The 12,965-nt window shown below is 36.0% G+C and overlaps 2 protein-coding genes across 2 annotated transcripts in view; both read right to left on the bottom strand.

The window, feature by feature from the left end:
* The window catches only part of LOC134677135 (serine proteinase stubble), a 65,616-nt gene extending 64,437 nt beyond the window's left edge, over positions 1 to 1,179 (bottom strand). Inside the window, exon 1 of the mRNA XM_063535593.1 lies at positions 746 to 1,179. The gene's annotated coding sequence lies outside the window, so the exon portion shown is untranslated. The remainder of the gene's footprint in view (positions 1 to 745) is intronic.
* LOC134676799 (uncharacterized) overlaps positions 1 to 12,965 on the bottom strand; it is a 344,277-nt gene that overhangs the window by 205,550 nt on the left and 125,762 nt on the right. The window contains exons 53-54 of the mRNA XM_063535181.1: positions 12,707 to 12,850; positions 11,636 to 12,410 (exon numbers count right to left, since the gene is read on the bottom strand). Of these exons, the coding sequence (XP_063391251.1) occupies positions 12,269 to 12,410; positions 12,707 to 12,850 (286 nt within the window). The 3' untranslated portion in view covers positions 11,636 to 12,268. The remainder of the gene's footprint in view (positions 1 to 11,635; positions 12,411 to 12,706; positions 12,851 to 12,965) is intronic.

Raw genomic sequence — 12,965 nt, 5'->3', positions numbered from 1 at the left:
TTTCTTGTGGCACAAAATCGTGCAGGTTACATTCCGTACGGGACTGGTCATTTCTCTGACCTACATTCGAACAAGGCGCCGCCGCGATAGATATTTAAGATATTTCAACGATTTAAACTCATTTCAGCACTTTTTCTCTTAAAAAACCATTAATTTTAACTTTTTGGTATCTTTAGCACTTGTCAGTACGCGGTTATGTGTAAATTAAAAAGATTCGCAGGTATTTTATGATAACGCAATCGATAAAAACAAAATAAAAACGAATTAAAACTTGTGCCGAAGCTTCCCCAAGAAACAACTTAAAAGGGTTTTTTATCACACGATCATTCGTTTAAAAATAGAACGCGTTCGGCCGACGTACAAAAAGTTTGTGAAACTTTTAAGTTTTGCAAATGTCACTGGTAATGCTTGTTTCTGCTATATGTGTTGCTTTAAGCGTTCTCGGGCCTGTAGGAAGAGCAATAACCTATGATTGCAGGGCCGTTAGTCCTACAGTGACTGATGAGCAGGGGAAAAAACTGCAAGTCTTCTAATTATAGTTTCATTTTATACAGTAGCAGAAATGGTTTACTTTATAAGTAATCTAGTTAATTACTACACTTTAAACACGGCTTATAATTATAACTTAATGTCAATTAAAAGTAGATTAAACGGCGGAATTCCTTAATTTATGTGCGCGGTAAATTAAAGACCGTTAGCAAACTTAGGGTCAGCAACGGTGCATTGAAATCAATTTTATATTCACCTGTTTAAGTCACAATCACCATCTCATCATCACAATATTTACTATTAAACTCAAAATAGAACTTGAATGCTTGTAGTATAAAGAACCTTTTTTTGACAGCCGGGAGCGCGCGCGTTTGTTTTTTAAAGTTTTTTTTTAAGCGAGACGCGGACGTTGCCGCTGTGCCTTGACCGCGGCGCGACTAAGGCCTAACTGAACTTCTTTGGCCGTACAGACTCTTCCCTTGATGACTTTCCACAGTTACTTTTCGCTTCGCTGCACTGATTCTTTAAGCTTTAGTAAAAGGAAAGCTTGTAGCTTGTAAACAAGGTTTTTGAGAAAGTTCTGTTGGGTTTTTTGATGGGCAATCAAATTACCGTTTAGACTAAAAAGTAACGAGAACCTTTAGTTATGTTTGAAACTATGGCGCCTTGTTAATTAATCAGTAGATTGGTTATCGTCTTGAGTGGATAATTACAATTATTGTCTAATTTCTTGAGGGGTCAATATAACCTGCAATTAAGTGAAAGTAGTTATTTATTGGTTCTAGTTGTTTTACTTATTTCAATTTCTCAAATAGAAGATTGGGTGTCATTTTCAGTGAGGGTAAAACGAAAGCCAATGATACATTCGATCGGATGAAAATTAAGAAATTCAAGGCGGCCGAGGCCGTTTTTTGCAATGCCCATTTTCAGCGCATTTATTATCTAGAGCTTTAAAAATTCTGAGTACCTAGACCTATTCATTATTATTATTTGTTTATCGGTCTATCGCGAATATGTTTTGTCCTCGTAAGACCCAAGTCAACTTTTGCGCTTTTGAATTTGGAACTTTCTTTTATTTCTATAAGAGTTCAAAACTCGAATTTAATTTGTACTTTTACAAGTACGCTGGGACTTACGAGGTTAAAACATATCTCAACAAAAATTACGAAATTCAACATATCCTCATCGCACTTTGAGCTTCAGCGTACTCGCCATATGTATGGCTCCTCTACACGATGGGCCAACGCCGGCCACTCTAAGGGACGCAGCCGTGCGGTAGAATGAGATACCAATATCACTAGCTCCCTCTAACGCATAAATGCGTCCCTTGGAGTGGCCGGCGTTGGCCCATCGTGTAGAGGAGCCAATAGAGACCTGAGTACAGTCGACGTAAAAGATATGTTTACACTTTTTGCCTTATTAGAAAGGACTAAGCTGTGCAACCTAAGCTGTGCTGTGTAAGGAGAAGCTGTGTTGGACCCGGGTATGTCCTTAAACTACGTCCAGGACCCGGGTATGTCCTTAAACCACGTCCAAGACCACCGGTGGACAGGCAGCAGCGTCCCTCAAATTCGGTGTAGGTACTCGACTGCGATCGCCAACCCGCCTGCCAAGCGTGGTGATTATGGCATTCACCCCCCAAAAAAGGGGGAGGCCTATGTTCAGCAGTGGATGTCTTATCCTCTAGCCGCCCATACGTCAAAACCTTGCCAAGCAAAATGAAATTTTATTTTGTCAATACAAAGTTCAAATTAGAATGGAACAGGAGACCTTTTTATAGGTCTCTGGGCGGCTAGAGGTTATGGCTGAGATGATGAAGCTGTGCAAAAGTGTAACCATATCTTTGACGTCGACTGTACAGTCAACACCTAAGTACAGTCAGCATCGATAGTAGCGGATAAAACAACGCGCCAGAAGTATTTTATTTATTCAATCTTTATTGCACGATACATGAAGGTAAAAATGGCGGACTTAATGCCTTAAGCTCTACCCGGAATATGTTTATCCAAATGGAGATACCTATCTATAGTATCTATATATCTACAGTTCCTGTCCTAAAGTCTAATAAAAATTTTCTTGCGCTTATATATTTTTATTAACCTATCAGAGAAGGGTATACTTTTGGCGCGCGTTCTGGGGGCCGATTTTTGAATTTCGACCGCTCGATTTCGCCACTCGAAAATCGGTGGAGAACGGCGAAATACTAATTTTTGAAATAAGAGCGATCGAAATTTGGAATCTAGTGGTATTGACCACTCGATTTCAATTCCATTAGTAGAATTTATCTGGATCCGGGTCTTCCATTTTTATTTCCTGAAATAAACACTGTTATACAGTGATGACATAATGCACCGTAAGTATAGAATTCAGATTCTTTGAGGCACTATAACTCACACTTTATTATCTCCGTAATTCTGCAGCCGACTGTACAACAGTATAAAATTTGATAACAGCGCCATCTCATGGCAATAGTGTAAACTACATGGCGCCATAGCGAATGGTGTAAATAACGTCGCCATCTGATAGATGGCGTTAAGTCTTGCTTCGCCTCATTCGTCGGTACAGTCAAGTTCACAAACGTAATTACAAGCCAACATTCCTAGAGTTCGACCAAGAAAAGTGTGCAGCGACTTTGATAGCCCACGCAGTGCAATTATTATTGATATATTGATATGTCATAATTTCACAGAGATTTGACGTTTAAACTGGTGGTGCATGGAAAATTGCTTCGCGCCAATGAATAGTCGTTTTCTGCGCTGCTGTCTACAGTCAAAGTCATATGTGACGTTATCTATGAAAAGGGACCTTGTTGTCGATGGCGCTTACGCCATTATTAACGATGCTCCGATATAAATACAATGCCGCGCGACGCTGTGCGGCGTAAGCACCATCCGACAATAAGGTCCCTTTTCATAGAAAATGCCCCATATGTAACTTCGTATAAGATGAATAAAGTCTAAGGAAAAAACGTGCCTCGGAAATCAAGGAAGTCATTCTCGGATAGATGGCGCACACACCTTTAGCCTATGCTCGGCTAGATGGCCTAACGATACAGTTTCATATTTAACAATTTCGGGTTTTAACCGTGGTACCACGACTTTTGTACCACGGGGGACCACGGGTAATTTTTTTCCCCGTATTTTCCCCGTAGACCCCACTGCTCCAGTTTTAAGTTATCGTTTTGAATACGAAACTTTCCGTGGGCCCACGGGTCATTACTCGAAAAAAAAAATTCCCCGTAGTCCCACTGCAATAGATATGTCATGCATCCTTCAGAACTTAATATTGTTTTTTTAATTCTACGTAAACAGCTTCGTTAAGTAAGTAGGTATTTAGTTTTCAGTCGAAGCATATTTTCAAGGCATGAGGAAAATGTAACATTGCTGCGTTTATTAAATGTTATTTCGGATACTGAGAAATATATGGAAACTACGATTCCAAATAAGCGTAGAACTCAATATGTTTAACGTGACGAGTTTATACAACTGACTATAACTCACGAAATTCCAATCGGACATGCCCTTGAAAAGTTAAGTTAAATTTTTATTTTGGTGCTTTGTTTTACTAAAACTAATAAAAAAATGTGACCAATTAAAGCCATTTTAGTTCATACAAAGTTTTATTTAAGTCTCAGAAATTTTGGACACAATTCACTAACAATTGGACCGATGTGTTTATGGAAGCTATTGTGTTTCTAAAAATACGAACGACATCATTTGTGTACTCCTGTCCAAAATCGCTAAGAGTGTCTTGAGTTTGTGATAGTTGAACCCAGTTCTTCTCTTCCAAGTGCTGCTGACAAATGCGACATTTCGGAGGCAAATAAAAGTTATGCCCAAGTAATAACAGCGGTGGTCAACGGGTAAAACACAGTTTTTTTCAATTACCCGTAGTCCCATTTCGGTGCAGTGGGTCTACGGGGAAATAAAATTACCAGTGGTCCCCCGTGGTACAAAAGCCGTGGTACCACGGTTAAAGCCCGAACAATTTTAACACATAGATATGAGTGAATGAACATGGATCAAAATGATATAAAAATAATAAAATAATTTATCCATATATATACATTTTTTTGATAATTTTATACGTTTTCATTTTGAGTTTTACTCGTGTGTCGATAGATGGCAGTAAATTTACAGTGACTACAACATTTAGTATGACAGGACCCCTCTATACTATCTATTCTTTTTGGCGCCAATGAATAGTAGTTTTCTGTGCTGCTCCATATTGAAAAAAATCGGACACTGCTCGGACATGGTGATCGAAATTTTCCGTTTCCAAAACGATAGTTTCCTTAATTTCGAATATTTTTTTCCAACTTTCTTTAAACTTTCACATCTCTAGAACTTGAGTAGGTAATATTTTTTTATACTTATACCGGGTGTGGCCTGTAATATGAGCAAAAAATTTAACCATAGGCTGTACTCCTCATACTGACCAACATTTTTTCAGCGACTTTTAAAAATAACTTGTGGTTTGATTTTTAATACACTTTAAAGTTTATTCTAAGACGCAATGTATTGCGAATTTTGTTATATTTAAGGCGTGACAAGCAACGTCAATCACAATGATAAGGACTGTTCATTTTATTAAGCGGACACACAAAAAAGTATAAATTACATTTTTCTAATTCTGGAATCGCTTTATTTAGATAAATGTAATAAAAACGGAAACCAACGCAAACATTTTAATGTAAATATAGTATAATATAATAACATCGGTAAGATTTTCGTACTTTTACACGGTTGCGCCGTTCAAGTGCCTGCACATCAATTTTTGACACTTTTTGACAAGTTGTAAACAACATTCGTTTGAATTCTTTCAATATTTTAGCTTCTCGTCTACCCTTTTTTAAGTGCATCTTCACATTGGTCTAGTGCCACTCGATGGAGTGGAGCTCCGGGCAATTAGATGAGTTGACTTGTTTTTGAACGAAATCAATGTTTTTCAAATTCAGTAGCTTCACTTTCTGACCAGCATAGTGGGCACTTGTCAAATCAGGCCGAAATGAAGAGGTGATATTATGCGTCTGATAGACGGAAAGTACTCGTTATTAGATGCATTATTTTCTGTAAATGTCGCAACCAAAGTTCATGTCGCAAAATAGAACAAACTTTTTAAGGCCACAGGAACCAATTGCCTGCCAGACAAGGACTTTCTTCATGAATTGGTCAATTTTGATGTTACTCTCCTCGTCGAATATATGATCTACAACGGCATGGTAGCATCAGGGCCTTTGGTAACGTACTACAGCAACATTTTACGCATTTTCCGTTGTTCATTAAAATGCTACGAAATTTATCTTAATGTAAAATGTAGTACAGTTTGACGCTTCTATTTTTCGATTGCTTTCGCTGTTCTGTAATTCTTATGTCCATTTTTTTCTTTCTATGGGTCCATTTATTGTACATACTTCTTATATTTTAATCTGTGCCTACTCTAACCCCTGCTGTCTTAGGAATTTCGCGAACCGATAAGTAATTCATTGATTTTAACAGCCGCATGACAATACTTTTGTTTCTGGATTGGCCGGGCCGCTTCTGTGCCGGGATTTTGTAAAATCTTCAAGCATATGATGCTCTGCAAATGTTTTAATTATTTTATTCACGTTTAACTTGGAAAATTTGTACATATTTACGATTTTTCGCAGTGAATACTAGCCTGTGCATCCTTATTGCAGAACTAACTTGCTATGTTCCAAATTTGTTCGGTCCTTCGGGAAAAATATTTGACTATTATGGGAACAAATATGTAGCAATTGATAAATAAGGGATTGTTAATTATATTGTTATGAGCTGTACGTCAATTGATTTTAAATTCGCCGATTAAAAGAGGTGTAAGAGTGTCCGCTTAGTAAACTGAACAGTCCTTATGGCGTGGCGAAGGCGTCCATTGAAGATAATATTTATTTTGTATAAAAAATAGCGAGTCAAAATACATCATAATTTTTAAAAGTTGTAGAACAAAAGAGTCGCCATTTGAGGAGTACAATCTATGTTTTAATTATTTGCTCATGTTACAGGCCACACCCGGTATAAAAGGGTCTTCAACCAATCAAACCAAACAAGAGTGCTTCCAAAATTATTTATTTTATTCGTATATAATTTATATATTCATTTATTGTTAAAACCAACCGATGCACACAACATAACACATTCGTACCTATCATACACCTCGGACTGTTCTGACAGGTTCCGACTGTCAAAATGACATTTGACAACTTCTGACACTATAGGACCGGTATGAAACTACGTCCAGTTGGCAACACTCATTGGGTTAAGCTAGAGTTAGACCAAGAAAAGTCTGCAGCGATCTTGATAGCCCACGCAGTGCAAGAGTCACTTATACGTCATAATTTCATAGAAGTTTGACGTTTAAAACAACACTAGCACTGCTTGGGCTATCATAGTCTCTGCAGACTTTTCTTGGTCTAACTCTAACTTTACATCGACTATTAAATAGAACAAAGTGAGGGCGTGTCATTATATAAATGTCATATTTTCATAGAAATTCGACATTAATGATGACATTGTCACACTTAGTAATTACAAAAGGCTTGCAAAGTTAGTTTTATTACATTGTGGGTCCTATAGGGCACAACGACACTAGCACCATAAGCAAAGCAAAAAAATTGTAAAAAAAAACGTTTCGATACAGTTGTTATACATTTTAAGTACATGCATTAAAAAAAAACTCTGGAGTCAATTGTGCTTTAGAATTACTAGAGTCTATCTAAGCTAACTTCGTACCATTTTGAATACAGCAAAGTGAGGAGTGTCATTACAAATCATATTTGATATTTTGACATTAGTAACGACATTTCCACACTTTGTAATTTCAAAATGCAGAGTTACCTTGGTTCGACTCTATTTCATTGCAAACAGTTTCGTATTTAATTCACTAGGCGCGCTAGTGTCGCCCGAAACCCGTCATCTAAAATTCGACCTTACACGCTGGCAGTAGAATTGAGATTGCAATATTGGCATAAGTATTAACTAGACATTTCCGGAATATGGAACATAGTTTAAAAAAAATGGAAAACGGTCAGTGCGTAAAGAAAATTGTATAGGTATTTTTTTGCGTTACCAATTCATATAAAAAAATCTACATACACAAACTATTGCGACTTTATATGAAGACAAACTCAAAGACATTTTTAACATATCAGGGCATTTCTATTCAATATTGTACCAACATTTTTTGTGTTACAATTAGGACTTTTATTATATTATTTTGTACTCCGAATTACGAGCTTTTTCCATTTTTCCTGAGCAAAAACGTCCCAAAAAATTTTTGTCCGTTTGGTTACGGTTTTCAATACTACCTTCTATGACCGTAACAAAACGGACAACAAAATTTTGGGAACACTTTTTTTTCTTGTATTAGGATCGAAAGAGCTCGAGATTCTGAGTAGAAATAATATAAAAATTCGAAAATATAAAATGCAAGTTTTAATAGAAAGGGGGGGTACAACTTTTAATAGAAATGTCCATCAAGTACTTAATTTATTCTTTTATTGGCACAATACACATATCTCCAATTTATTTAAAAAACATCTTTGAGATATGCCTTATATATTTGCAAAATAAATAGGTTTATGTAATTTTTTTTTGTCAAATAAAAGACATAAATGACCGGGTAAAAAGTTAGGAATACTTATTCTCAAATGTATTAGTTGCACGATGACCACATTGATATGGAGTTTATTTTACAATCTCATACATTTTTCATACATACAAGATCAAAAGGAAAACCTATATAAGTACAAAATTTAGACCGGCAAAAGTGGGAACGTAAATAAATAACTTCTAAAAATAAATTAAAAATAAATCAAAATGACTATTAGTTGCATTTTTATACAAAAGACGTTGGAATAAAGTGTTCGTTCTGTCAATGAGAAAGCATCCATCTCACTCTAATTATGTTGGATAGAAAGAGAAGGATGCTTGTATCTCATTAACGACTAACTAGCGGCTCTAGGCCTATTGTCACCAAAATGACATGAATTTGATAATTTTTGACAGTAATAATTGAGACTATTCAAAATTGTCATGATTTTGTATGAAAGCGCTTTAAAAAATACTAAGAATTAAGTAGTGTCGTCTTCAATAAGAAAATAACTTTTTTAGAAGAACACTGTCAAAAAGCTTGAAAAATAAACATTTCATGAACTATTGACAAAGGTAATTATTTAATTAATTATGAAACTGAATTTCACAATAAGTTCAACATTGTAAGTGTAAATAAATAAATATTAACAGTACATTAACTAACAGATTTTAATTAATGCATGATAAGTAAAATACACTTGAATCCTAAAATAACAATTTGGGAAAAAAAAAAACAATGCTTTTTTTATTTGAGGCATAAAATAAATGCCCTGTCATTCTCATATGTCGTATTTTCCAAATAAAAAAAAACAAATACATATCTGTTAATCAATATACTGTCAATATCACATTCAAAAATAAATCGATAGCTACAGTCCCGCTACCTTTACAGTTCTGACACTTTGACAGATTCTGTCATAACTGTCATAAGTTAGGCCTTGCCTACGCTACCGCGGAGAACTGTCAAACTGTAATGTCAAAATATAAATGACAGATGCTTACATGCTTCCAGTTCTAAAGGCTTAGGTCTTCACAGTACGAATTTATGACTTTTAAAATCTAAAAATGTGACGTTTTCAACTAACCACCTAAGGCCCAAGGTCCTACCTATAGTACTTATTCAGTTTGATGAAATTCATATTCAATTGGTATAGAGTCGAATTTGTTTTGTTTCGTTCAATTTTCAAACAAAACCAAAATCATCTCCATTCCCTGTACTAAAGGTTAAAATTTCAGTGACAAATACTGGATTTTTAATTTGTATGGCTGGGCCTTAGGAGGGTAAAAGGTACCACATTGTCGGTTGTCGATAAGGTTGATTTCAAATTGAAGCTCTATGGAAATAGCGTCGTATTGACCACCAACAATAAGTGCTCTTTTGGTTGAAAACGTCACAAATTAAGAACTAAAGACATGTGAAGTCTATAAAAATGTGGATTAAAAATTGTAAAGTATACTAGTATATGGGCATTTCTATTTAAAGTTGTACCAAAAATTTTTGTGTTAAAATTGGGAATTTTTGTATTATTATATTTAGGTACTCAGAATCACGAGCTCTTCCCATTTTTACTGAGAAAACCAGTGTCCCCACGATTTTTGGTCCATTTGGTTACGATTTTCAATACAACCTTCTATGATCGTAACAAAACGGACCATAAAAATTTTGGGGACACTTTTTCTCGTATTAGGATCGAAAGAACTCGTGACTCTGAATGGAAAAAATATAAAAATTCCAAAATCTAAAATGCTAGTTGGGGGTACAACTTTTTCATTTATTTAGGTAAACAAACAAACAAACAACCACTACAAGTTATACTTATTTAACTATAATTGCTATAATATCTACAATATGTGTGGCCCACAACTTTAAATAGAAATGCCCATATAATGTTTTTGAGGTACTAATAAAAATCGAATAAATCTATTGTGAAATAAATTATCAACAATATTATGGATCAGGTTACTTAGAACGTTTGTGCTTACAGCTAAATGCCCAATTTTTTTAAGATGTTGAGCCGAAATAAAAAAAAATCTACCGCGTTTTAAAAATGTCAAGTTAATAGTCCGATTATACGTACATTCAGTAGAACCAGAGCGACCACCACGGACATCGAAATTTCGTTATCTGCCTCTCTATCACTCTTGCTTATTCGAGCGATAGAGAGGTGAATACACAGTGGTTCGCGGTATTAGCCCTGTTTGAAAAAGTAAGTTTTTTAGGCAGTTCCCCCGCGGTCCAGAGGCCAACTAAAGTACATATCTCCCCTATCCTATCCCTACACTAATAATTACTGCCGCCTACAGCGAAATTTCAAATAGACAACGTTTACTTTTTATTTATTTTTTACACATCCATTAATATTAACATTTACACCTCCCTAAGAGACTGGCCACCGAGAAAATTTTCCATTCAAATATCCAACGTACTTATTTAAAAAAAGAATACCCAACGGGTAAATACTGGTTCGATGCAAAGCGCAAAATAAAAAAAAAGTTCGAACGACATTCAAATACTCTATCTTCTCTATGCTTAAAAATAGAACTCTATTTAATACTTTTTTAATTCTATACTTATTAGTCACTAGTATGTACAGTCAGCTACATATTAAATACACTCAACAACGTTTACATGTGTGCGTTGCTTTATAGAATAATCACAATTTCTCATCGATGAGATTCTTAAGGTCCGTACGATTTCGTGACCTATGTTCGTGTGTTTAGAATCCAATTTTGTATGGAATGTTTCTCGTTTTCTTTGTGTGAATATAAAAGGTCATTGAACTGATTTAGCACTGTTTTCGAAACTCGTTAGGATTGTATTACAGAGCATACATTTAATAATTCTGAATGAAATGCTGTGAAATATTGTATAGAAGCAAATAAGAATAAATTATCGATTTCCATCATGGGTCAATAAGGACCATTCTACTAGGATTTCTTTTGGAATTTCAGATAAAAAGGTCCAAACTACACTTGAAGCATAAGGACCCTTCTATGTGGAATGCCACAATTACTTAGTAAATAAAAGTATACTTATACAATTTACAATATTAAAAACAAGTCAAATCTGTTACGATATACAAAAATAAATGTGGAATAAAAGTTCAATACCTTTTCTATTCTTTTTCATAACTTTTTAATTTGGAAACTCTCAGAGCCCTTGAAAATTCAGAGCCTTGTCAATATATTCAGTCAGTAAAGTACTATATTTCGAATATTTCGATTTGTTGTTAACCTCCACAGTAGGTAAGGTAATTCGCCAGTAACTGGCCACTTTTAGTAACTGGCCGCCCTAAACTAAAAATGAATTCTATTCGCCTATAAATAGAATTCATTTTTATAAGTATAAGGTGGCCAGTTATTGAAACCTTATACTAAAATGAATTCTGTCTATAGGTGAATAGAATTCATTTTTAGTTTAGGGCGGCCAGTTACTGGTGAATTAACTTGCTTATCGCCCTTATCGGATAGTTTTACATTGCTTTTTAGTTACTTAGCCGGTCAAGATCGGCCAGCATAATCATATTAACGATGACATTTTTTATACTACGTCGGTGGCAAACAAGCATACGGCCCGCATGATGGTAAGCAGTCTCCGTAGCCTATGGACGCCTGCGATTCCAGAAGTGTTACATGAAAATTTTGATTTGACACTGTCACTTTTCGCCAAGAGACTCCTGTGCTGCCCTCTACAGTTCCTGCATTCCTGTGTCCATGTGAAAGTAACATTTATCTGGTATACCGGAGGCCTATTCGCTCCGTGCATGACAGTGGCGCCATCCGTGTGGGTCATATCGCTTATTAGACAATTGATAACTGCCAAATAGTATGAAAATGTCCCAAGAAAATTCATTTTTTCACCGAATCGTGCGTTGGCGTCGCTTGTCTCCCACTATAGTTCGTTTTTTTTAGCATTAGAAAGAATTTGAAAGAAGGTAAGCGATCTTGAAATGTCTTTTGATTGAAAAACTCTTTTTAAAAATCAGTAACTATTACTTATAAAAGCAGAAGAATATGAATGATCGTATTAGATTCATAATTGTTACATATTTGCCGTAACTTATTTTTTAAAATGTGTTTTTCAATTAAAAGACACATCAAGATTGTTTACCTTATTTCTAATGGTAAAAAAAACGAACTATACTAACTTCGAACATAGCCAATAATCTTTATATTTGCGCCCAGCGCGTGTCGAAAAACTCCCTCATGTTGTGACCGGCGCGACCGACGGGGCTGTAATCTTCGTTGAACACCTCACAGTTGCTGAATATGAGGCGGACGTCAGACGCGAACTCTTCTTTACATTTGTACCTGAGGGAATGAATAGAACATTAAAGGCCTGTGCACACCGGCTGCGTGTGCGTGACGTGCACGTGCGCGTGCGGCGTTGTAGTATACAGATCCTTATGAGAGACGGCGCACCGCTTGCGTGACGTGTGCGTGTGCGGCTCCATATATCGTGTGCGCGTCGGAAGTTATTCCAGGTCAGAGTTCATAAAAATCGGTTTTTCGCGGATATTAAATTTTCTATAACTCCAATGTTGTTTACATGTAGGTAAGTATTGTAGGGCATAAAATTTGCGACGGAAATAGTCATTGTTACTAACGTGTTGTCCTGCAGTTTCTTCTTGATGGTGGAGAGGTCCATGGGGCATTTGATGACCTTCTTGTATTGGGGGAAGAGCTTGGTGTTCACGGGCAGCAGGAACGGCCACGCGTGCTCGTGGCATTCCATCTCGTAGAGTAAGTTCCTGGGAAAGAACAGATTGTTAACCAAGGGCTGAAAAGTCATCGCAACCAAGATATGACGTTTGAACGATTCCTATAATTTGAGAATGAAGTGCCTTCATCCTATTAAACATTCGA

The sequence above is a fragment of the Cydia fagiglandana genome, chromosome 25 (assembly GCF_963556715.1).
Source record: "Cydia fagiglandana chromosome 25, ilCydFagi1.1, whole genome shotgun sequence".
Classification (NCBI taxonomy): domain Eukaryota; kingdom Metazoa; phylum Arthropoda; class Insecta; order Lepidoptera; family Tortricidae; genus Cydia; species Cydia fagiglandana.
Note: the sequence above shows the minus strand (reverse complement) of the source record. Positions and strands in the feature narration are given on the sequence as shown.